The sequence below is a fragment of the Polypterus senegalus genome, chromosome 17 (genome assembly GCF_016835505.1).
Source record: "Polypterus senegalus isolate Bchr_013 chromosome 17, ASM1683550v1, whole genome shotgun sequence".
Classification (NCBI taxonomy): domain Eukaryota; kingdom Metazoa; phylum Chordata; class Cladistia; order Polypteriformes; family Polypteridae; genus Polypterus; species Polypterus senegalus.
Window position 1 is genome coordinate 3865027 of NC_053170.1, and position 23552 is coordinate 3888578.

General features: G+C 43.7%; 2 protein-coding genes across 4 annotated transcripts in view; both read right to left on the reverse strand.

The window, feature by feature from the left end:
* Window positions 1-6933, reverse strand: part of rdm1 (RAD52 motif containing 1) — a 36930-nt gene extending 29997 nt beyond the window's left edge. For all 3 annotated transcript variants that reach the window (XM_039740190.1, XM_039740191.1, XM_039740189.1), the window contains exons 1-3: window positions 6688-6933; window positions 4305-4484; window positions 1851-1976 (exon numbers count right to left, since the gene is read on the reverse strand). In XM_039740190.1, coding sequence (XP_039596124.1) covers window positions 1851-1976; window positions 4305-4484; window positions 6688-6792 — 411 coding nt within the window. In that variant the 5' untranslated portion in view covers window positions 6793-6933. The remainder of the gene's footprint in view (window positions 1-1850; window positions 1977-4304; window positions 4485-6687) is intronic.
* Window positions 6934-12336: 5403 nt separating this feature from the next.
* Window positions 12337-23449, reverse strand: LOC120517793 (somatotropin-like). The gene is made up of 4 exons (XM_039740283.1): window positions 23372-23449; window positions 22934-23088; window positions 21387-21497; window positions 12337-12691 (listed from the first exon to the last, which is right to left on the reverse strand). The coding sequence occupies exons 1-4, from the start codon at window positions 23418-23420 to the stop codon at window positions 12521-12523; spliced, it is 486 nt and encodes a 161-aa protein (XP_039596217.1). The 5' UTR covers window positions 23421-23449; the 3' UTR covers window positions 12337-12520.
* Between the last annotated feature and the right edge of the window lie 103 nt (window positions 23450-23552).

Genomic DNA, 23552 nt, shown 5'->3' on the forward strand with positions numbered 1-23552 from the left:
GAACTGTTCATTTTTTTTTGTAAATTTGTTTCGGGAATACTGGCCGGGCCCGAACGTGCTTGGCTTCAGGTGGATGACCTCTTCTGAAGTGCAGATGGTGTGGCTACTTTGAAGTGTTAAGCCCCCGCCACAAAAACTTTAGGGACAGTATGCTGCTGCCATCTAGTGGATGGAATGACATCATCCTGCCAAAAAAACATGACTCTTTGTACATTTTGCCACTCTAAGGTAACTCTTTAATATTCATAACCGAGTTATAGCCTTCATCAAAACACAATGGCGTATACACAAGAAGCTATAAAGTCCATTTTAGCACAAACGGAAGCTGAATAAAGCGATGGTGATGACGATGTGAGTGGGGTATGGCGACTTTAAAGTGTTACGTCCAACATCTTTAGGGACAGTATTCTGCTGCCATCTAGTGGATGAAATGACATCATGATTCCTTCTATGCGTGTTGCCGAGCTAAATGTAACTCATCCATATTCATGATTTGGGCGGGGCCTTCAACCTAAACACAACGGCGTGTAAACGAAAAGGAGCAAATTGAAACTAAAACATTAGTTGAATCAAGCGATAGTGCGGGTGATGTGGATTGGTCATCATGTAGGACCAAACAACCGTGATATTCCCGATAACCTCAGTCGCGTAACGCTGCAGCGGGGTGCAAACGGGTGCGTGTCAAAAAGGCGAAATGACTGCGATCAAACAGAAGGACAAGACAGACATTAGCCACACATCCCCTTAAATACTGTCACATCCCAGCCAGATTGAAGGCCCTTGGGATTGACTTTTGGGTCCGATTGAGGGTGCGCGGAGGACTGATAGCGGAGGTATGATTGACGCTGAAATACCCGGAATGGAGGGGACGGAAGCGGTGTTGGGCCTCTTGAGGAAGAGGGTTCGAGAAGGAAGGGATTGTTGCATTAAGAAGGCGGCGAGTTTGTTTTTTTTTTTTATTATTTCTTTAACGACGTCTCTCAGGACAGAATACACAGATTTATAGGAAACTGTAAATATTGTAGGTCAAGTTCACAGGCGTTCATTTCTGCAGTTACAATCCTGTGTTTGTTTGTTTTTTTTTACTGCTCCAGTAAACTGTTCTGTGATCCCTACTTGACGTGGAGGTCGCTACAGTGTTGTCCACAATCAAAGTCAAAGCGAACTTTATTGTCATCTCAACCATATTCAAGTACTGTATACAGATAGACGAAATTGCGCAGCTCAGGGTCCACAGTGTAACAACATGAAGTGCAAATTAAAAATTAAAACATAAACAAGACATTGTGCAAAGACAAGACAAAGAAGTAGCAATATTGATGTGAAGTAAGCAAGATAGATAGATAGATAGATACTTTATTAATTAAGGGGAAATTCACACACTCCAGCAGCAGTATACTGATAAAGAACAATATTAAATTAAAGATTAATAACAATGAAGAAATAACAGACAGACAATAATTTTGTAAAATATTAACGTTTACCCACCATGGCCTCTACCTCCCTGACCCCAATCCCGGGTGGGTGGAATTGAAGAGTCGCATAGTGTGGGGGAGGAACGATCTCCTCAGTTCATCGCAAAACAGTTTGAATAGCACAAAAGGTCAGCGACGAGCTCTCCCTGTGTATTTGTGCCTGCCCTTTCCGTTTGATTTGCGCTTGTAAATTTGTTTCGGGCCATTAGTAAAATTGTTTTCTGAGCTGTTAATTTGTTTTACCGCTTGTAAATTTGTTTCGGGAGTTGTAAATTGTTCTCAGTATTGTAAATTTGTTTTCTGAAATGTAAATTTGTTTTGCCCTTCTCTGCCACCGTACGAAATGGCCCGAGGATGCATCAGCCGTCGACTTACCGTGACAATATGCAAGGACCAGCCGTTAAACCCAAGATAATAATTCGCCAAGTCGTAGCATTTCGTGCTGCTGAGTGGCCGTACATTTTGTAGAAAGCCAGGGTTCTGTTGGGTGCAGAGACGAACCTGTCAAAGGAAAGTCAAAATGCCAAGATAAGATTTTTTTTTTTTTTTTAAATACTAGGGGGCTTCGCTCGCCAACCCCGTGTTTGTTTTTCCAGATGCACACTTTTAAGATTTTTTTCTCTTTGAATTGTTGCTATTTCATTAGTTTCACTTTTACTTCAGAACTTCTGTAAAAACAATGTTTGGAATCTTTGGTGTCCCAATGTGCTGAATCTTTTAAATGAGGTCAGTGAGACTTGTGTTTAATGACTTTGTACCATAATTCGGGATAGGTTTCTCTGTTTGGAATTTCAGCACAGACAACGCGATCTTCATCATCAGCAGTTCATCATTTTTTTTGTAAAGTAACCAATAAATGCATGTGAGGTAAACTCCGTTTTTGAAATTCTCTGACTTAAACTTCAAAGCCTAACAATATTTCCATACGTCTGACATGTGTCCATATATTGGATCTTTATTCGCCTTTTCGTTATTTCTCCGAGTAATAATTTCTCTTTCTTTGCGCTAATGCGGTCTGTACTTTGTTTTTTTGACACTGTCGTTTGCTGCTTTCATATTCTGTATCTTGCTCTGCATGTGTTTCACGCCTACTTCTTTTGGAGTCTTTTGAATTCCAGTTTTTATTTTCCCTAACCTGCTCTGCATGTGTTTGGCCCCCTCGTTTTTTAACCTCTTTATGACGTTTTACTTTATTTTCTACTCTGTCTTGTATTTCTGACTTCGCTTTGCCCTGCTTTTGTTTCAATGACACCTGGTCAGTGGTGATTATTTCCCTTTTTCGAGTAATAATTTCCGTTTGTTTGTGCTACTGCGATATTTACTTTCTTTTTTTTTATATATTTTCTAATGTTCCTACTTTCATATTTTTTAACTTTCTCCACATGTATATAGCGCCAACTTTTTTTTTTTTTTTGAGCCTTTCGAATTCCACTGCTTTCATAATCTCTAACCTGCTCTGCATGTGTATTGCGCCAATGTCCAGATTGGACCTGCTTTTTTTTTTTTTTTCAATTCCACTTGTTAATATTTAATTGATAATTACTTTCCTTATTTTCTGAATTTACACCTAGATTATGATTTTAATTTTTTTTTTTTTTCTCTCCAACACTTTTGAGTCTCTTTTCTCCGTGCTGCTTTCTTCTACACTTAGTCGTCGACATTTCATTTAAAAATGTATTGTCCTTATACACTTTGGACCTGTGTGCTCAAAGCCAAAACACGACTGAGTGCGTTGCTGCCCGTGCTCTTATTTATTTGTAAGTAGGGCGCGTCTCGCAAGAATCTCATGTTCCACGTCATCGTGAGACGGTCCTGAATCAATCTGTTGACACAAAGTCTCATGTTTAAGGTCCCCGCGAGACGCTCCGTGGCCAATCTCTTTAGTCTCACGGGTCTTTAAGTGTCTTCTGTGATATGTATATTATATAAAAACTAGACGCTAGAACAGTAGTGCATAAACATTTGTATGAACAGTCTATATTAAATGGCAAGGGACCTTGTATGTGGCTGTAATATGCGTCACTGTATTGTGCCTTTAATTTTTTCTCTCAGTAATACTGGTTTGTATTTCTGTAAAATGCCTGTAATTTTGTATGACAGTAATACAGTGGAACCTCGGCTCACGACCATAATTTGTTCCAAAATTCTGGTTGTAACCCATTTGGTCGTGAACCGAAGTAATTTCCCCCCTAGGATTGTATGTAAATCCGTTCCAGACCATATGAACTGTATGTAAATATATATATATATATATATATATATATATATATATATATATATATATATAAGCACAAATATAGTTAATTAGACCATTGAATGCACAGCGTAATAGTAAACTAAATGAAATGTAAAAACATTGAATAACACTGAGAAAACCTTGAACAACAGAGAAAACTAACACTGCAAGAGTTTGCGCTGTAGCCTTATGACCCGATCACTAAAAACACTTTTTTTAATGAGTTTTAAGCACAGGGGGAAAAAAATGAACATTTGAAAAATCCGTAATTCAATAAACAAACAAGAAAAGTAACGCGCCTGCGTGTCTGTCCCTCTCTCTGCACAGGGAATGCTCAGGAAGAGACTGAACACGTGCCGTTTGGCCCCACGCATGCGCACTTCACCAGAAGACACACGGACACCTGGAGGCACACAGGGGTTTTATTAAAGAGGAGATATATATATATAAAATCTTGGGTTGAGTGGGCCAACATCTCTTAGGGGAAGACAGCATGGAGGAGGCCATTGCTGGACTTATTTAATCTTGATGCTTCACAAAATCAGATGAACTTTTGTTTCCATGAGAACGCACAGTAGAGAAGTTACGCTCACCTTAAGGGGGGCCTCCTGAAACACGCCAGTGTTATTTGTTGCCTCCTGTGCCCTGCCTGCGTGGGCAGCGCTGTAGAACTTCACAATCGCATAATACCCAGGGTGCACCACTGCCGCATTTGGACAAATCCGCACCGAGAAGAGAGCGCCAAAGTGAGAAAATGCTGCATACACAGACTCCTGCGGAAGAAGAAGAGCACGTTATATGGAGGCAATGGACGCCGTGCGATTGGACTTTATCAGGCTTTCAGAGTTGTGTAAAGAACTCCACAATTTTGTTAGTATCCCTTAAGGTTGTGTAGTACACCAGTACTGGTAAAATACCAAAAAAAAAAACTTCAGTTTTAAAACAGTATGGTAGCAGCATTTCGGCACCAGAAGGAAACTTTCGCTTTCCTCTCAAACCTCAAATCACAGTCGCTATTGTAGTTGTAGACTTCATGCAATGAAACTTGAAGCTTTGACATGATTGGGAATCCAAAGGGACCACCCCCCAACCCCCATTGATTCAACGCGATTGGAACTTCACGGGGTACCTCCCTTCATTGCTTTGCTTTGACAAGATTGGTCCTTTATGGGAGACCCCACCCCTTATTGCTTCAACGTGATCAGGACTTCATGGGCACCAAAAGGGAAGCGTGGCACAGTGCTGCTTAAGGTGGTACACCAGGAAGGAAAGCATTAGTGCGACACAAAGGGGCTGGAGTAAGATCGGGGGTTTGGAGTTTATCCGTTATTTGCTTCTGAATGGTTTTGGTAACAGTATTGTGGTCCGAAAGGAGGTATTGATATCAAAATCAAAATGTTAGTACTAATCCAACACTAGTAGCCTCCCTAGAGTGGGGTACAGCATCGGGTACATTTTAAGGACCATTCTACTGGATACTGTGTAGCTGTCATGCTAAAAACCTTCAATGTTGAAGTAAACAGTGTGTCACACTCAGTCAAAAGGTCTGCCATTAAGACAGCAGATAACCAAGAGGCACAGACAAGATGGCACAGCATCCACCTTCTGGCTGCAGATCTAAACGAATGAGTAAAGAAAGTTAACATGACTGTCCAATTGGAAATGCCAACAGGCCCTGCCAGAAGGTATCCACAGCGTTTTAAGACCACAATGCTTATCTAAACTCCATTTGTTGTTGTCATGCCATATAGTGAAGCAAAAGTGGAAACGACAGAAAGATATCATAGCAGAGAGAAGGAGGAGGTCAAGCACCTGCAGTGGGGTGTGTGTGTGTTTGTCTCTCGTCGCCCTCTTTATAATGTATACATGAATCGTTAAGTTGCCGAATGTTACTGACCTCGTGAACGGATATTAGCATTTATAACTTATAACTTCTAACTTTCTCACAGCGTCAAGTCTACTGTTCAGCTTCATTTACTGTCTCCCTGAAACCCCAGCAGTTTAAAGTGCAACGACCGGAGGAATTGGAGGGGTGCGGGTGTTTTAGGAAGAAGCCCTGTGGGCGGAGCCTTTGCAGCAGCAGATTTTTGCCGACAATCGCTACAATTTTTTTAAGGAGTTGTTCCCGGACGTGTGCTCTTGTTTTTAGAATCACATTGGCTCTGCCAGACTAAACACCCACAAAAGCAGGAATAATTTGAGGTGACTGTGTAAAACTAAAGACGGGCCAATAGCAAAGCTTTAGAATATTTTAATTTCGCATTTAGTCCAAAAAAAAAAAAGTATTTTGGGGTACATGTATACCCCAAAAATACATTTCTCTAGGCATGAAAAAACATTTATGACGTTTCTACACAAACAACTCAAGAAATGATGTCAGGGGTCATCTGGGGAATATGCCACATACCCCAAGAATTGTTTAAGGTGTGCCAGTACAGGCTTCAGAACCTGCCATCTTGAATTAGATTTAGCAGATTCTGGAAATTAAGAAACTTCCTTTCCACAGCAAACATTAAAGTTTGACAGAATGGAGTCCCGTCTTTACTAAGAGAGGCACATACAGGAAAAACTAATCCGGATCGATTTTGCAGAACCTCTGGATTTTACATACGAACACATAAACTGAGGTGCTGACGAAGAATATTTCCGCAAGCTAACATTCATCCTGACAAACAGTATTTCTTGGAAATCGGCGTACGACTGGTTAAGACACTAAGCTTTGTAAATGACACCCGTTTCTTCTGTGACAATGGCCCTTTGTTTTCCCGTTAAGCACTCTGCCATCAAGGTTTACTGGTGCACTGTGGTAGTAGGCGCAGGTTCAAAATGTGCTCAGCGGACGTCAACTGCAAAAATCGAAATCGGCAAAGCGAGAATAAATAAATAGAAACTTTTTTGGCTAGATGTAAACCAGATAAGTTATAAAATTAGTAAACATAATTTTAGGAGCGAAAACATAAAACGCGATAAACTTACATATACCCACACTTCACTGGGACCGGGGAGGATGTTCCATACAAATAGAGTTTTGTTGTTTTCTACTGGCACTTTAAAATTTATGATGTCCGCTTGAATTTCCATGTGATCTGGACTTACAGTTTTCTCGCAAAGGTGCTCCAGTCGCGGTGGCGAGTCGTTTAAAAGTGAATATCAACAGCTCGCTTACATCTCAAGGCTACTTGTCTAAATTTGGCGCCTTCTAATTACGTCACACGCCGTGTTGCCGCGAGCCGCTTGATATATCATTATTCTATTGGTTGAAATTGTGAAGGAATGTAAAAATTCAATTATCCCATTGGCTAGAGGAGAAAAGGGGCGTTCCACACCGCCCATTGCATTGGTTGCTCAAGTGACGGACGTATCAGTCTGGCTCGCCCCGCCTTCTCAGTAAATGCTGGGAACGACGAAAGAAAATAGGGAAGTCGTTGATGTTCATGTAATATTTTTTGGCGGTTATATTGCAGCTGCTTTCAGGTCTCTCTGACTCTTTACATTTTGGATCAAGCTATTTATAGAATGGATTTATAACACACGTGTCATGAAGCTGCATGTTGTTAGAGCTCATTTGACTAATGGAAGTAATCACACGACATGTGATGGCTCCTTAAAACTGTTCAGTAAGAATCGCTCAAGCGGTTTGCGGGAATTTGTCTTTTGGTTTTTAGGGCTGGCCGAGGTCGGGCGTGTAAAGATGTGATGAGTGTTTAGGCTACCGAATAGAGATCTGGGATTGAGCGGGTTTATTTTAGATTGTGTGGGATTACTGGGCCGAAGGACTAATGCGATTTCTGGTGAAAGACACCCCGGCGTGCCTAAAGTGAAGCTGGACTTTAAGGACGGACATTACGGTAAGACTCGGTGATCATCGTATCGGGGCTCAATCCTGAGTATATTCAGATATCCTTAATGTTGCATACGATACGAGAGCGTACAGGTGCAGTTTTTCTCAGAAAGGCGTTTATGTCCGAACCACCAATCCCGCCAGACACTCAACCTCTAACCCCAAACACTTTACGGCCAACAAGAACACACTGTCGTAAAATGTACATATTGCAGATATAACACTTAATTTTACTTTAATACCGTTCTTTAATTTCCTTCTGGATTTCTTAATTTCTAAGTTGTTTTTGACTGTGTACAGTATATGAATATTTATTCGAAATGCTACCAATTGTATAGTAGATACTTCAGTGTGGTTTTGTAATGGCTCTTTATTTGGTGTATTACCAATGCCTTCGTGCGCTTCTTGACAAAGTGACTGGAGCGACTCTGAAATGGGGGGAATCAGAGCGGAACCTCCACTGTTCTGCCCTAAGCTGAGCAACAGAGAGACGGAGTTTTCAACCAGAACCGGAGGTGTAAGCTGACCAAGGAAACCTACCTGCACATTTTTTCTTAGATGTTGGGATCTGAAGAGCCTTCGAAGGAACGGCTGCTCAGCATTTGTGTCATATTGTTCTGCCAGTGCTCCTCTCTCCGCAGACATTAACCGCACGGTGTCGATATGAACTTGGAGCTTTCATTTATTTTTCCTTACGTAGTTTATTTTTTAAGCTGTATGTGGTCCGTTTTTGGGTCCCTAAAGCTTGGAACTGTTATCGGGGGCCCATTCGCAACCAGCAATGAGGCATGGGTAACCACGGTTATCTTCCTCAAATTGGTTGTTCCAAGCCACATTTTAATATAACCACTACATCTCCGCTTTTGATTAAAATTTCTGTAGTGGAGAATGACACCATTTTTTTAAAAAACCCATCTCATACAATAGACACCCCAAGATTTTAAGCAATGTGAACTAAAGTCGAAACTGGGACCCCTCGGGAATTGGGGGCCTTGAACCTTAAGCTTCATTAGTTTCAAGCTATATAGATTTGCCCCTGGTGCGCATAATTTTTGTATGACAATTTAATTCCGACAAACATGAATGATGAAGTTGGCAGTGAGTTTTAAAATTGCTCAGGCGCAGTTCTGACATTGGTTTATGGGTCTATGCATTGATGACAGTGGCCATTTATTGATGCTGATTCGTTTTGGATTTCTTTCTCTGTTCCAGTCTAATCATATTGGAGGCATACTGTACCGAAGTGTTGGATGACAGCGTTGCACTGCCGCTCCCATGACAATACAATACATTTATTTTTTGTATAGCCCAAAAGCACACAAGGAGAGCCGCAATGGGCCTTAACAGGCACTGCCTCTTGACAGCCCCCCAGCCTTGACTCTCTAAGAAGACAAGGAAAAACTTCCAAAAAAAATCCCAGTAGGGAAACCATAGAAGAAACCTCGGGAAAGGCAATTCAAAGAGAGACCCCTTTCCAGGTAGGTTGGGCGTGCAGTGGGTGTCAAAAACAAAGGGGTCAATACAATACAAAACACAGAACAGAACAAATCCTCAATACAGTATACAAATAAAAATTTTAGAAGTACGTAGCAGTAGTTAACAGTAGATGATGTCACATAATATGATTTGGATTTGTTTATAGAGTCCTGGAGACCTCATCCATCAAGCTGCCTTCTCCATTTGGCCATGCCACGGCTGAAACAGTGCTGGGCCAGCCAATCCGATGAAACCCTTACGGTTACCGATTATTGTTTAGCCATTCACGCCTTCGATCAAAGTGTATCTGAGGATGGTGTGATGTTGGGGACATCTAGTGGACAACTACCGGAAGCGCACTTCTTATTTCACGGTGGCGCAGTGGGTGGCGCTGCTGCCTCGCAGTTAGCAGACCCGGGTTCGCTTCCCATGCAGTTTAGGTGCATTAGCGGTCCTAAATTGTCCTTGGTGTGTGGGTGTCTAAGCGCCCTGTGGTGGGCTGGCGCCGTGCCCGGGGTTTGTTTCCTGCCTTGCACCCTGTGTTGGCTGGGATTGGCTCCAGCAGAGCTCCGTTAGGATATAGCGGGTTGGATTATCTATCTAATAGATGGATGGCTGGAAAAAAGCTGGCAAGTAGCCTGATTTGGGAGCGCCGCTCTTTGTACTTCTGGAAGAGACTCTGCCAGTATTATATTTCTCTGATGAACTGTTTTATGCATTCCTTCTTGTCAGTGATATTCCTCCACACCATCTTCCATTCTTTGGCTGCTACTGTGTTGCTCCTCTTTTGTCGGATGTGCCGTCTTCTAGCACTTACCACCAGCACCTCTTGTTCTGCTGACATGATGCCTGTTTCTTAGACTTGTAGGCTCTTCAGTTCTCAACTCACAAAGGCTTCTAAATAATGGCGTGAATGTGCGATAATCCGGATCATCCTATTTGCGATTGCGTGATCCGCTGTTCTTGACCCGGCTAATCTGCTGTTTTGAAATAGTGCTGCAGCAAGCCGGGATTTGTTCTGAGAGCCAGGAGCTGATTGGCAAAAATCATGTCTTGATGGCCGGAGTCCACTCATGATTCATAAATTTTGAGGCAAAGTCGCTTTTGGCAGACGTGATGATGCAGTACGTCGTTAAGGTACTGGCTGATCCTTGTGTTTCATATGGCCTTTCCTATACATTGTATCATCAATCATGCCCTTCATTACTGTGTCAGGTGCTAACTACCCGCTCAGATGATGGTGCCAAACGCCTTTCTCAAACTCCTCAGAATGCAGAGGAAAGGCGCTATAAAGCCACTCATGATCTTGCGCTCTCAGTTGCGAACCACAGCCAGTTTCATGGCGGCGTCTCGATGCGTCTGGTGGGTGGCTGTTCTACCAGCCAGTGAAATTCTGCATATGCATGAAGTTGATTAGCATGCTATATATGGATTATCTAATCTCACTTTCTGGTGTAGAATCCAGTTCAAGAGGATAAAGTGGAAAAAATAGCAAATAAAATCCAAACTATCAACACTAAAAGGCAGATAAAATATTTTCTCCCCTGTAGCACAGCAATCAAAGATCACAGGTTCCAGCAGTGCATTTTCAGTTGTGCAATTCTTACAGACCCTGAGAAAAACACACCTTTGGATTTCATTCCTTTATTTTTGAATATCAAGTTTTTCCAACTAAATAAATTCTGCTAATCCTACTTTGTTCAACATGTCTGCTATATTTTAACCTCCTCTCATTTTGTAACCTTCTTAAGACAGACGAGTGTCACGTGGTTTACTTTTTGGGGCGGAGCTAGCGCAGCGCACAAGGCCAGACCTCAGCAGTTCTGTGATTCAGTGGGTCGACAGGACAGCCACATGGATTGCAGGTTTTTGTCACGTGGTTTACTTGACTTGGGTCAGATAACCCACCGCCCACCTTAACCATAGTGTAACCCACCTGTTATCACCGACGTCTGATGTGAGGGGAGAACTACCTCAGTGGAGTGGAGCTTTGGCGGTCCACAGCCCCAGTCTGACAAACGATGAATGAGGCACCAGTCCATTGTAGGACAAGCACCCACACCACATGTACAAGGGCCAATTTAGCCTCGCCAGTCCACCTAACCGGCATGTCTTTGGACAGTGGGTGGAAACCAGCACACCCAGAGACCTGGGGAGAACAAGCAAAGTTCACGCAAGGATGTGAACCCGGACCCCCTTACTGTAGGGCGGCAGCACTACCACTGCAGCGCCATGCTGCTTATTCAATAGATTTTAATAAAATTAAACAATCTTGGATTTAATTATGTCAAATTTATCCACCTTTAAAGTCATACTTTAAAATTAATATGTGCTTACTGAATAAATGAATTAAACCACACGTGCATGACATCAGTCCTCCCTGCGTGGAGTTTGCATGTTCTCCCCTGTCGCGCCGGTTTCCTCCCACAGTCCAAAAACATGCAGGTTAGGTGGATTGGCGATTCTAAATTGGCCCTAGTGTGTGCTTGGTGTGTTTGTGTGTGTCCTGCGGTGGGTTGGCACCCTGCCCAGGACTGATTCCTGCCTTGTGCCCTGTGTTGGCTGGGATAGGCTCCAGCGGACCCCCGTGACCCTGTATTCGGATTCAGCGGGTTGGAAAATGGATGGATGGATGACATCATTAACAACTGGTTATATACATTGGGTGTAAATAATATTTAAACTAAACTGTTTCATTCATTAAGTCTGTATTGGTTCATACATCACCATGTGTGTTCGATGCTTTTTTAATCCCAAGGGGAAATTCACATACTCCAGCAGCAGCATACATAAAGAACAATATTATAGGGAAAAAAAAAAAATCGGTTTACAGTACTAAAAGTCTCAAACGTTTTTTCTCCTTTGGAATGTGTTGTGAACAAAAGGGGCGGGGCTTCTTGCAAAGTAGCATATTTTATGCAAATGTGGGGTAGTCCCATATATAAAACCTGATTATCGTCGGGTAAATGAGTTTAGTTTTTGATATCCTTTGTTATTTCGGGGAGGGGGTGTCTTTTAGCATGACCTTTTTATGGGGCCTAAACCCTGGAGCAAATGTTCTTGGAGAAATGTGTTTTTGAGGATTTAAAAAAAAAAAAAAGTTTAATTTCAAGTCAATCCTAAAAAATGAGCAATGCCGTCAGTCCCTGAGGTGGATTATATTTCTGTTGAAAGAAAATCCTTTGCTTGCTTGTTTTGACATCAATGAATTGTGTTTGTCTGACATCTAAGAAACTGAAGCTAATGTAACTAGAAAAAGTTAAGTAATGCCATCAGAAGCAACTATTTTAAATTGCATCCCCATTAGAACATTTTTGAGTGTATTGTAACATATACAAAAAACACAATCTATTTTTAAAATCGTACAGAATTGTATCCGTTATCTCTTTCTGGTATTTTTTAAAGAAAAGGGGAAACGGTATGCATAACATCACTCCATGCAGGGTGGTGGCTTCTCCAAGCGTCCCACGGAGTGCACGGTGGTTGGTGGCTCTAGGCGAAGTGTCGGAATGTCACCAGATTCAGGTAGGTTGCCACTCTGTGTGCGTCTTTCCTAAAGCAAGCCAAGAGCCCGGGCACTTTCACCACAGAGCCGTCGGCTGGCAGGATGACCTCAAACTTGCGGTACGTGTCCGTATGTCTGTCACTTCTTTTTTCGAGTACCTGTGTGGAAAAGGAAGCAAATGCACAAACATAAAGACATACTGCCTTAAAAAATATCTATTATATAGTGCCTTTCACATATCTATCTATCTATCTATCTATTATATAGTGCCTTTCACATATCTATCTATCGTGCCTTTCATATCTATCTATATATCTCTTTTGTATTTTACGAGTAATGTATGAGAGACTTATTTTTTTACTTTTTAGTTCATTTTTTTATTTTATTGTAATCATTCCATACAAATAAATCAATTTTTACAAAAAAATAGGATTGAAAACAAGTCGACCCTCACCCCTGGGAAAGAGAGCATGGCCAGTTTACTTTTAGTTCACTTTTTTTACTTAATATAAGTGTAGTTTTTTTAAAAAGTGTTTTATATATATAATTTTTTACTTTTTAGTCTTGGGTTTCTTATAGTATAATTTTGTAATCAATATTTTAACACTTCCTTTAATATTTCATTCCATTACTAGCGCCATCTATTGGTGAAATCTTCAACTATTCTTCATATGAAAATGTCATTTCTTAACATGGATTCATTGATCAGTTAGGGAAACTGATTATTGATTCATGTATTGTCGAAGTTAAAAGAAGCATGGTAATAATAATAATAAAAACTTCTTATGTCCATTTAAAAAGTACCAAGTCAAAGTGTTCCCTGTGAATTTCGCAGCTGCAGGAGTTTCAAAAATGGCCTCCCCGTGTCAGCGTGGACTTCCTCCCCTCTGTCCAAAGACATGCATGTTAGATGAACTGGTGACACTAAACTGGACTGAGCGACTTAGAAGGCGACACAAGAAGACTGAGTGGACATAAAGCGCCCTCAATCTTCAGACTCGCAGTGTGTCTCTGCATTGGACTCGTCATTTCAAATGGGATTCAGTTTGTGTTTTCCAACTCCAGCTATTTTCTTAACCTGCTTGTCTGGGCAGCTGAAGCCGGTGCCAACAAGCATCAGGTGCCAGTCAGAAACATCACCTGGTGAAAAAGAGAAACGACTAAAGGACTTCTTCTGGTTGCTTAGGAATAGTTGGCATTTGCAGCAGAGTGTCGATTTAAAACACTTGGAAAGAAGATTTCAGATCCGAACTTTTAATATGCACAGAGAGATGGCACTGCAGTGGAGAAAAGTAATGGATAAAGATGTACGATTACATTTCCTAGGTAAGTCAATTAGAAAATCCATCCATTATCCAACCCGCTATATCCTAACTAGGTCTGCTAGGGCGCAAGGCAGGGCACACACACACTAGGGACAATTTAGAATCACCAGTGCACCTAACCTGCATGTCTTTGGACTGTGGGAGGAAACTCGCGCAGACACGGGGAGAACATGCAAACTCCATGCAGGGAGGACCCGGGAAGTGAACCCGGGTCTCCTGACTGCAAGGCAGCAGCTCTACCCATTGCACCACCGTGCTGCCCCATTAGAAAATCCTGTTTTATAATCTTAATTTAGCAAAGCTATGAGCCTCCAAACAACGTTTTGGCTAAACGTACTTAGTCACTAACTATGTAGATTGTTGTTAGCTGTTAGCATTTCTCAAACTTTTGAAGGTTTCCCAATGAAATCCACCTCAGGAAGCCGTGGGAGGTCAGGTAGCCCTTAGATGGGATTTGGAGAAAGCTGTCCTGTGACGTTTGCCGTGCTAGTCTGGTAACAGATCCTGTACCACCGGCATCATATGATCAAAGCTACCACTCGCTCACATTCAAAAACATCTGAGGGTCCAGTCAAGGTGGTCAAAGTAGCTGAGCGTGTTATCTGACGGTCGACGTGAAGGCAAGCTGTCAGCGTATCTTTGATCAGTCAGTCTGTTCGGGCTGAGATTGGTTCAGATGATGGAGCACATTGAGGAAACACAGTTTGAAACTGACAGCCATCATTTTATGCTCATGATTTAGTCGTCTCTGTCTTCCACAAACTGAATCCTCTCACATTACAGGATCTGAGTGAGCGAGAGGAGTGCCAGTCTGGAGGAGACCAGCGAGGTGTGGAGAGCTTTAAATGTTCAGATCGGGATTGTGTGTCATGTTCAGTAGTGAACAGCGAGCCAGTGACATTGAGAGAGAATCGGTGTGATGTGTTCAGTGGATTTACAACAGCAGGTTATCATCCTGGCAGCAGAATTTGGAAGAAGTTGTAAGCGATGGATACGTTTTAGTGGGATGCCAGATAGAATAAATAGCATTAAAGTAATCTGTACGTGAGGTGACTCGGGCATTGACCGATACTTCAGTACTGTGTTATGTAAGAACAGGAAGAAGTCTAGAAATGTTTCAGAGATGGAAAAGGGCAGTCTGAGAAATGTTACTTATACGGGAGGAATTATTATTATTACTGTATCTATACTAATAAAAGGAAAAGCCCTCACTGACTCACTCACTGACTCATCACTAATTCTCCAACTTCCCGTGTAGTTAGAAGGCTGACATTTGGCAGGCTCATTCCTTACAGCTTACTTAACAAAAGTTAGGCAAGTTTCATTTCAAAATTCTACGCATGACAGTCATAACTGGAACGTACTTTCGTCCATACACTGTAATAGCCTGCAGCTCACTCGCCGTGTGAGGCAGAGTTGCATCTCGCATCATCACGCCTCCCACATAATTAGGTGCCTGCCCATATAAGGTAAATATTCGCGGGTGAAGGACTGTGTTTAGCATATTCATAAGTGCAGCTACTGCGGAAACCCTCCCTCAGCGAAAGTGCGAGAGAAACTGTTAAGTGCCGGGTCTGAGCTAAAATTAAATAGAGCCGTGGACATCGCAAGGTCGCACAAGATATTCACAAGATACAAGTTTAATGAGAAGACGCAGGCAGGGTATAAAGCCTCGATGCTAAAGACCTGGCGAAGTCATGGAGAACATGGAAGGACGAGTTCACATTATACACAGAACTTGCAATGCCAGAGGCAGAGGAAAACACTAAGGTCAGATTATTCCGGTATATTATTGGAGAGAGCGTCAGAGAATTGTGTCAGGCGCTGACCGGTGATGTAAGACCTGATGAGTTAACCATGAGCTTGAGTGGTGGGCCGTCAGGGCCTGCAAGGCCTTCTCTGCTCAAAAATATCTGAATCACAAACTGATGTTAATTATATTCTGTCCATGAATACTTCTTAATTACTTCCAAATAGTCTGTCCGCTTCCTTTCATAGCTTTTCCGATGCTTGTGCTGCTTCCAGACATGTATTTTCGTATTAAAGCATTTAACCAATCACATTTTAGCCATCATTTGTTGCCAGGCAGAGAGACCTTCACAAGCCGTTGTGCACGCACTCTAACACAGAATAAATGTCGATTAACCTGTTGCTTCAACCAATCAGATTTTGAGTTGGAGTCAGTAGGGCCCTCTAGCAGGCGTACGGCAACATCACCGTTTTCAGACCCATTGATTGGATAGAAGCCGATATGAGGAACTCTACAAGGCCACTGAACGCACCGCAAGAGCTCCGGGCGTCCGAGTGTGTACTACTGACAACTCCATGGCAGGATTCTGGACAATATTATTTGCCAGACACAGACCAGATTTCAAGACCACGAAAACCTGATGTTTGTCACGCTCCTCGACCCCCAGAAGTTTCGGGAATACAAGAAAAACTTCTTCAGTCTGATTTTGTTTGAACAATTATTGCACACTTTCTGTAAATCCAATAAACTTCATTTCACTTCTCAAATATCACTGTGTGTGTCTCCTATATGATAGATTTAACTGACATTTTTTATCGTAACAACCAACGATTTATACAGGAAAATAATGAATATTAACAAGGTTGCCCAAACTTTTGCATCCCACTGTACATGCAGTTTGATAGGAAACTGAAACACCAATAGAAAAGCCCCCACAGACAGCACCTGGGCCCGGGTTTGAACCCTGAACTCGTGAAGTGTCCTTATGCCATCCATGTGCAGCTGGCTATTTAAACTACCAATCCGTCCGCCATACATCCAGTCACAGTCCCCTCTTAGTCATCCTGGTTCGTCAATGGCATTGTATGGTTCTTTACTGGGTTGTGCTCTTGGCAAAGCACCAATGCATTCTGGGAAGTGTTCTATGCACATGACTTTGGTACTTTTAGCTTTGAAAAAGTCCACTCTGTAGGAAAACAAACTGAGATCTCTAATGTATGGTAGACCACCTAGTAGGACATAACCGATTAAGAAAGCCTCCATTATTGTATGCAGTGGGAGTCATTTTAAAATCGGGACTTATTGGTGTTTCACAAATGTGTTACCATCTATTCATAGTTATTTACGGCTACAGATCTAAATAAATGAAAGTTCCTTCTGGAGCCTTCATGTGGATGGGTCTATTGGGGACCAAAAATGGTTCCCTTACAGAATTGCTCTGAAAGACCACTCTGGCACCTTCATTTTTAAGAACATAGGGTCCAACTTCCCAAAAGCCTTTTTGAACGTTAGGAAAATGATGGAAGAAATTAGAAAACGGATCTGCCGTCTGATCTCTGGCAGCACTGCACCTGCTCACCGTGTCCATTCAGATGTCCTTGCACTCTTTAGCTCTTGCAGGGCGATGTTCCAAACTCGGTGCCCCCCGCCAAACACCTGGCATGTCCCAATAATGAACTGTCACCCTTCAAAATAAAAGGTGCCAAAGTAGTTCTTCACAGCAATGGCATAGCTGGAACCAGTTTTGATCCCCCACCCCACTCAGAAGGTTCCAGAAAAAAAGACAACTTTTTATTTGTTTTTATCCTTTCATAAATAGCCAGGAGTAGATGATGGCAGAACTTTGAAGTATCAGTGTGGTCCTGATTCACTTTTGCTGCATACAATAAATAACATACGAGAAGTTCAGCTCTTTCGTGATCTGTTAGGTAACCTACTCCACCGATATATTTTCGTAACCTGCTTATCCATATTAAAGATGTCTGTTTTCTCCAATGTAACCACCAGGGGGAGTCTCAGCGCCCCAACGCCAGACCCAACTCAAAGACAAGACAGTTTCAAGTTCAGTTGTGATTTTTTAACAGCTCTATCTTCGCCTGCTTCAGTCCACCAACAAGAATCAAATGGCAGCCCGATAGCTTCTGTCTCTTCCTCCATATTTGCCACAATGAAATGTTTCTTTGTCAAGCAGTGGATGTATAAAGGACCACTCAACCCAGTTAAGAGCCATTTTTGAGCCTTTAATACTTCCATCCAACCCGCTATATCCTAACTACAGGGTGTCTGCTGGAGCCAGTCTCGGCCAACACAGGGCGCAAGGCAGGAAACAAACCCTAGGCAGGGTGCACGCACACCAAGCACACACTTGGGACAATTTAGGATCGCCAATCCACCTAACCTGCATGTCTTTGGACTGTGGGAGGAAACCCACGCAGACACGGGGAGAACATGCAAACTCCACGCAGGGAGGACCTGGGAAGCGAACCCCGGGTCTCCTAACTGCGAGGCAGCAGCGCTACCCACTGCGCCACCGTGCCGCCTGTCTCTCCCAGATAACTGAACTCCTCACCCAATCTCTAAGGGAAAGTCCAGCCACCTAGCGGAGAAAACTCATTTGGGCCGCTTGTATCCGTGGTCTTGTTCTTTCGGTCACTACCCAAAGCTTGTGGCCATAGGTGAGGTTAGGAACGTAGATCTACTGGTAAATCGACAGCCTCGCCTTTTGGCTCAGCTGTCTCTTCACCACGACGGACCGTTGCAGAGCCCGCATTACTGCGTCTGTCGACCTCCCGCTCCATTCTTCCCTCACTCGTGAACAAGACCCCTAGATACTTGAACTCCTCCACTTGAGGCAGTAATGTGTTCCCAAAGAGCATTCCATCCTTTTCCGGCTAAGAACCATGGCCTCGGATTTAGAGGTGCTGACTCTCATCCCCTCCGCTTCACACTCGGCTGCGAACCGCTGCCTTAATACAAGTACTTTTTTTTTTCCCTTACCTTCAAAGCAACTTGGATGCCTTCTTCAAGGTCTCTTAACTTCTCAAGGAGTCGATTGGAGAGCCCATAAATATGTCTGTTGGTGAACAGGTGACTCAGATACTCCAAGGGGTTGATCCAAGACTGGATAATAATCAAAGAAAACCAAAGCAACTCCACATCCTGTTCAAAAACAAACAAAATCTGGAACAACGGAAATGCTGGAAAGCAACTTTACTTTATATAGCGCCTTTCTGTCATGAGGCTCTGCACAAGAACATAGAAAGAGGGGGTGATTTGCACCAGTGAAGTGACTCCAAGGAGGGGACTGAACCCAAACCCTCCTGGAGATTTAAAGCCAACGCCAGAGCCACCATACTACCCCGGTGTGCTGTCCAAGTGGTTCCTCTGAACTCATTAGAGTCGATTCAGAAAGTCTTCAGACCCCTTCACATGTTCACCTGTCATGTTGCAGCCTTGTCCTAAAAATTGTTTAAATTTAATTCTTTCCCTTGAATCTGGTCAGTGGCATCGAGAGGGTGGGCATTGGTGGCTTTAGCCCCTGATCTTTTTGTCTATCCAGTTTGAGGCAGAGCCTGATCAATGTGCAAATGTCCAATGGGTAATCAATATGTATTCTGCATAATCGTAATATTACAGGAATAACTTGTATAGGAGGCAAAGAAAATCTAATTCTAAATCCGCTTCCACAACTCCATCAAACCCAGGATGTTCATTAATATCTATCTATCCATATCTATCTATCCATCCATCCATCCATCCACCGCTTATCTGAGGTTGGGTCATGGGGGCAGCAGCCTAAGCAGGGAAGCCCAGACCTCCCTCTCTCCCCGGCCACCTCCTCCAGCTCCTCTGGGAGGATCCCAAGGTGTTCCCAGGCCAGCTGGGAGATATAATCCCTCCAGCGTGTCCTGGCCTTCTATCAGTGGGGCATGCCCGTAACACCCACACAAGGGGAGGCGTCCAGGGGACATCCTAACCAGATGCCCAAACCACCTCAACCAACTCCTCTCAATGCGGAGGAGCAGCTACTCGACTCCGAGTCTCTCCCAGATAACTGAACTCCTCACCCAATCTCTAAGGGAAAGTCCAGCCACCTAGCGGAGAAAACTCATTTGGGCCGCTTGTATCCACGGTCTTGTTCTTTCGGTCACTACCCAAAGCTTGTGGCCATAGGTGAGGTTAGGAACGTAGATCTACTGGTAAATCGACAGCCTCGCCTTTTGGCTCAGCTGTCTCTTCACCACGACGGACCGTTGCAGAGCCCGCATTACTGCGTCTGTCGACCTCCCGCTCCATTCTTCCCTCACTCGTGAACAAGACCCCTAGATACTTGAACTCCTCCACTTGAGGCAGTAATGTGTTCCCAACCCGGAAAGAGCATTCCATCCTTTTCCGGCTAAGAACCATGGCCTCGGATTTAGAGGTGCTGACTCTCATCCCCTCCGCTTCACACTCGGCTGCGAACCGCTCCAGTGAGAGCTGGAGGTCACTGCCAATGAAGCCAACAGGACCACGTCATCCACAAATGGCAGAGACGAGATTCTGAGGTAACCAAACCAGACCCCATCCGCTCCTTGGCTGCACCTAGAAATTGTCCGTATAACTTATGAACAGAATCGGTGACAAAGGCCAGCCCTGGCGGAGTCCAACTTCAACAGGAAACGAGTCTGACTTATTACCGGCACTGCGGACCAAGCTCCTGCTCCTCCGTAATGAGCCTTGTACCCTGTACTCTGAGCACACCCCACAGGATGCTTCGAGGGACACAGTCAAATGCCTTTTCCAAGTCCTCAAAACACATGTGGACTGGTTGGGCAAACTCCCATGCCCCCTCCAGGATCCTAGCCAGGGTGTAGAGCTGGTCCAGTGTTCCATGGCCGGGACAGAATCCGCATTGTTCCTCTTGAATCCAAGATTTGACCATCGACCAAACTCTCTTCTCCAGCACCCCTGAATAGACCTTACCGGGGAGGCTGAGGAGTGTGATCCCCCTATAGTTGCAGCACATCCTCCGGTCACCCTTCTTAAAAAGGGGGTCCACCACCCTGGTTTGCCAATCCAGAGGCACTGCCCCAGAGACGTGTTACCCAGGACAGCCCCACAACACCTAGAGCCTTGAGGAACCCGCCACCTCGGAGCTTTTTAACTACCTCGACCCCTGTTATGAACGGGCTGTCTAAGGAGGACATGCTGGTGGGATTGAGAAGATCCTTGAAGTATTCCTTCCACCGGTCAATAACGTCTGCAGTTGAAGTCAGCAGGGCCCCATCTCCACTGTACACAGTGTTGGCGGCGCTCCTTTCCCCTCCCGAGGCACCTGATGGTTTGCCAGAACCTTCTCTGTGCCGACCGAAAATAGTTTTCCATGGCTTCCCCAAACTCCTCCCATGCCCGAGTTTTTGCCTCTGCAACAGCTGATGCCACCACATGTTTGGCCCACCGGTACCCCTCAGCTGCCTGTGGAGTCCCACTGGTCAACCAGACCCGATAGTGTGTGTGTCCGAATGCTGATGTGACAGCTCCCGTTTGCTTAAATGTCCAAGACTGTTCCTGTCTTCATAACTGATCAAAGTGCTGATTTTCTCGTAAACATGGACTACTTCTCTCCTTTGCACATCACCGTTTATTAACTCAAAAATGGAAATCCTCGCTTGTTTCTTTTCTTCAGTGCGCACATTCCTAGATTAAAATGAACCAATTCTGTGTCGAGCAAAGGATCGACGAGGAAACACTCATCTCATTAAAAGAACTGAAATGTTTAATTAAGCGTGTACTCACAGATTTATGTAAGGTTTCCTCTTTGTTTCTCGGCGCCAGGATTGTGGCTGAATAACAAAGTGCAGTTTTTTTACTGGAATGGCGTTGCTCCTGAGGAACGTTGGTCCGCTCCTGTAAAATAAAATATGCACATTTTACGTTAAATGCTTTTAAAAGTTGTCATTTCTGCCGAGCTAAAAATAGATACGAGATGTCATGTTGGTTTTTTTTTTCTAACCCGCTTATTCCAGAACACGGTCGCGTGTTTCCGGGGGGCGGAGCCTATTCCAGCCGGCATAAGGGGCAAAGCAGGAGCAAACCCTGGACAGGACGCCACACCATCGCAGGGCGTAGACAGACAGACAGGCGCACACACACTCGGGCCCATTCACCGTCGTCAATTCACCTAATATGTGTGTCTTTGGACCCTGGGAGGAACCATAGGCAGACACGGGGCGAACGTGCAAACTCTGGTCAAATTACCACTGCGCCACCATGCTCCCAACGCTGACCCCCCAAACCCCCATGCATCTGATCTGTTATATATAAAATATAGGAGGATTCCTAGTGGCGTAGCTGGTTGGAGGGGGCGGTCCTCCCCGGGCGGCACATTTTTGGGGGCTGCATTATTGGCCACAAGGCTCAGTACAATTCGTGTGTAAGCATCAGGGTTCGGAAAAATATCACTCATGTATGAAAAAAGTCAAATTCTCTGATTTTGAACCACAAATTCTTGAAAAATAAGGTCCAGACTGTCCTTCTGCATCAGACACAACAGTTGAAATGTATGAGGCAATGACAAAAATAAACAGAAACATTACACCGATCATAATTTGTAGGAAGATAAACAACTAATTTATAATTTCGTTTCGTTATTAATCCGAGTTCGTTCTTGCTCTGCTTAGAAAACATCCCCACCTATTACTTTGGTTCTGGTTTTCGTAGCGTAATTATATTAAACTAATAATTAGAACACGGCTTATCAGTGCGTCTATACTATATTCTTGTCTAGTTGATGCTTATAAATGTATATAAAAATTATTGCTGTTTCTTTATATATGAATAAATCTATGCAAAATGTATCCTATTTTTTCTCTATACGTCATTTTAATTTTCTATTTAAATAGTTTAACATATTCAGATATGTTGGAGGGCGGTAAATTGAAGCCCCGCCCCGACCCGCCCCGAGCGGCACGAACTCGAGCTAAGCCATTGCTGATTCCATACTGGAGTTCTTGTATAAACGGGGCGTCTGTGATCGATCAGTTGGGAGTACCAAACCGGTTAGGCCTTAAAGCGTATGCCGCATACACGTTGATAAGCACTGCACGTCGAGGAACTTGTTACGGAGTGCAGCAGTAGTGCGCACCCCTGATAGAAATAAGTAAAAAAGGCGCTTGCGGTAGATTTGACGCTACTTTGTCTAGCAGCCACCGTGGGATTGGGGGCAAATGCAACACCGCGTGGTATATTCACGTATTGAAAGCGCATGTGAAACAATAAAAATGGGAAATGCATATTGCTTTTATTCTAAGAAGAAGTAAAGAGTAGGTTATCAAGATACATACAAAGCACTTGTAAATGTCTGTGGCGAGGCGGTGCAAGTGGCGGGCTCTTGGTACCAAGTTCCTGACGACCCTGGTGATCTTCATCTTCGGAGCATCTCCCATGTGGCCAAATGAATTTAAGATCACCACAAGCAAAATGGCGAAGACCATAACCCCTGAAAAAGAAAAAAAAAGCGTACAATAAGTGACCCGGGCACCTCCACAAAAAGCTTTGCCATCACGATTTTCTCAGTATAAGTCCATGACACGCTGCTGGCTGTGAAGCACACACACACACACCCTCACACCAAGCGCACATTAAGGACAATTTAGAATCGCCAATGGACCCAACTGGCATGTCTTTGCACTGTGGGAGGAAATCGGAGTACCCGGAGGAAACCCACATAGACACGATGAGAGCATGCAAACTCCACGCAGGGAGGACCCGGGTCACCTAACTGCTAGGCAGCAGCGCTATCCACTGCGCCACTGTACCACCCCACGTCATTCATAACAATATATCAGTGATTCCCAAACTCGGTCCTGGGGACCCCCTGTGGCTGCAGGCTTTTGTTCCAACCACATTCCTAATCAGTGACAACACCTGATAACACTCATCTCATTTAATCAGCTGGTATTT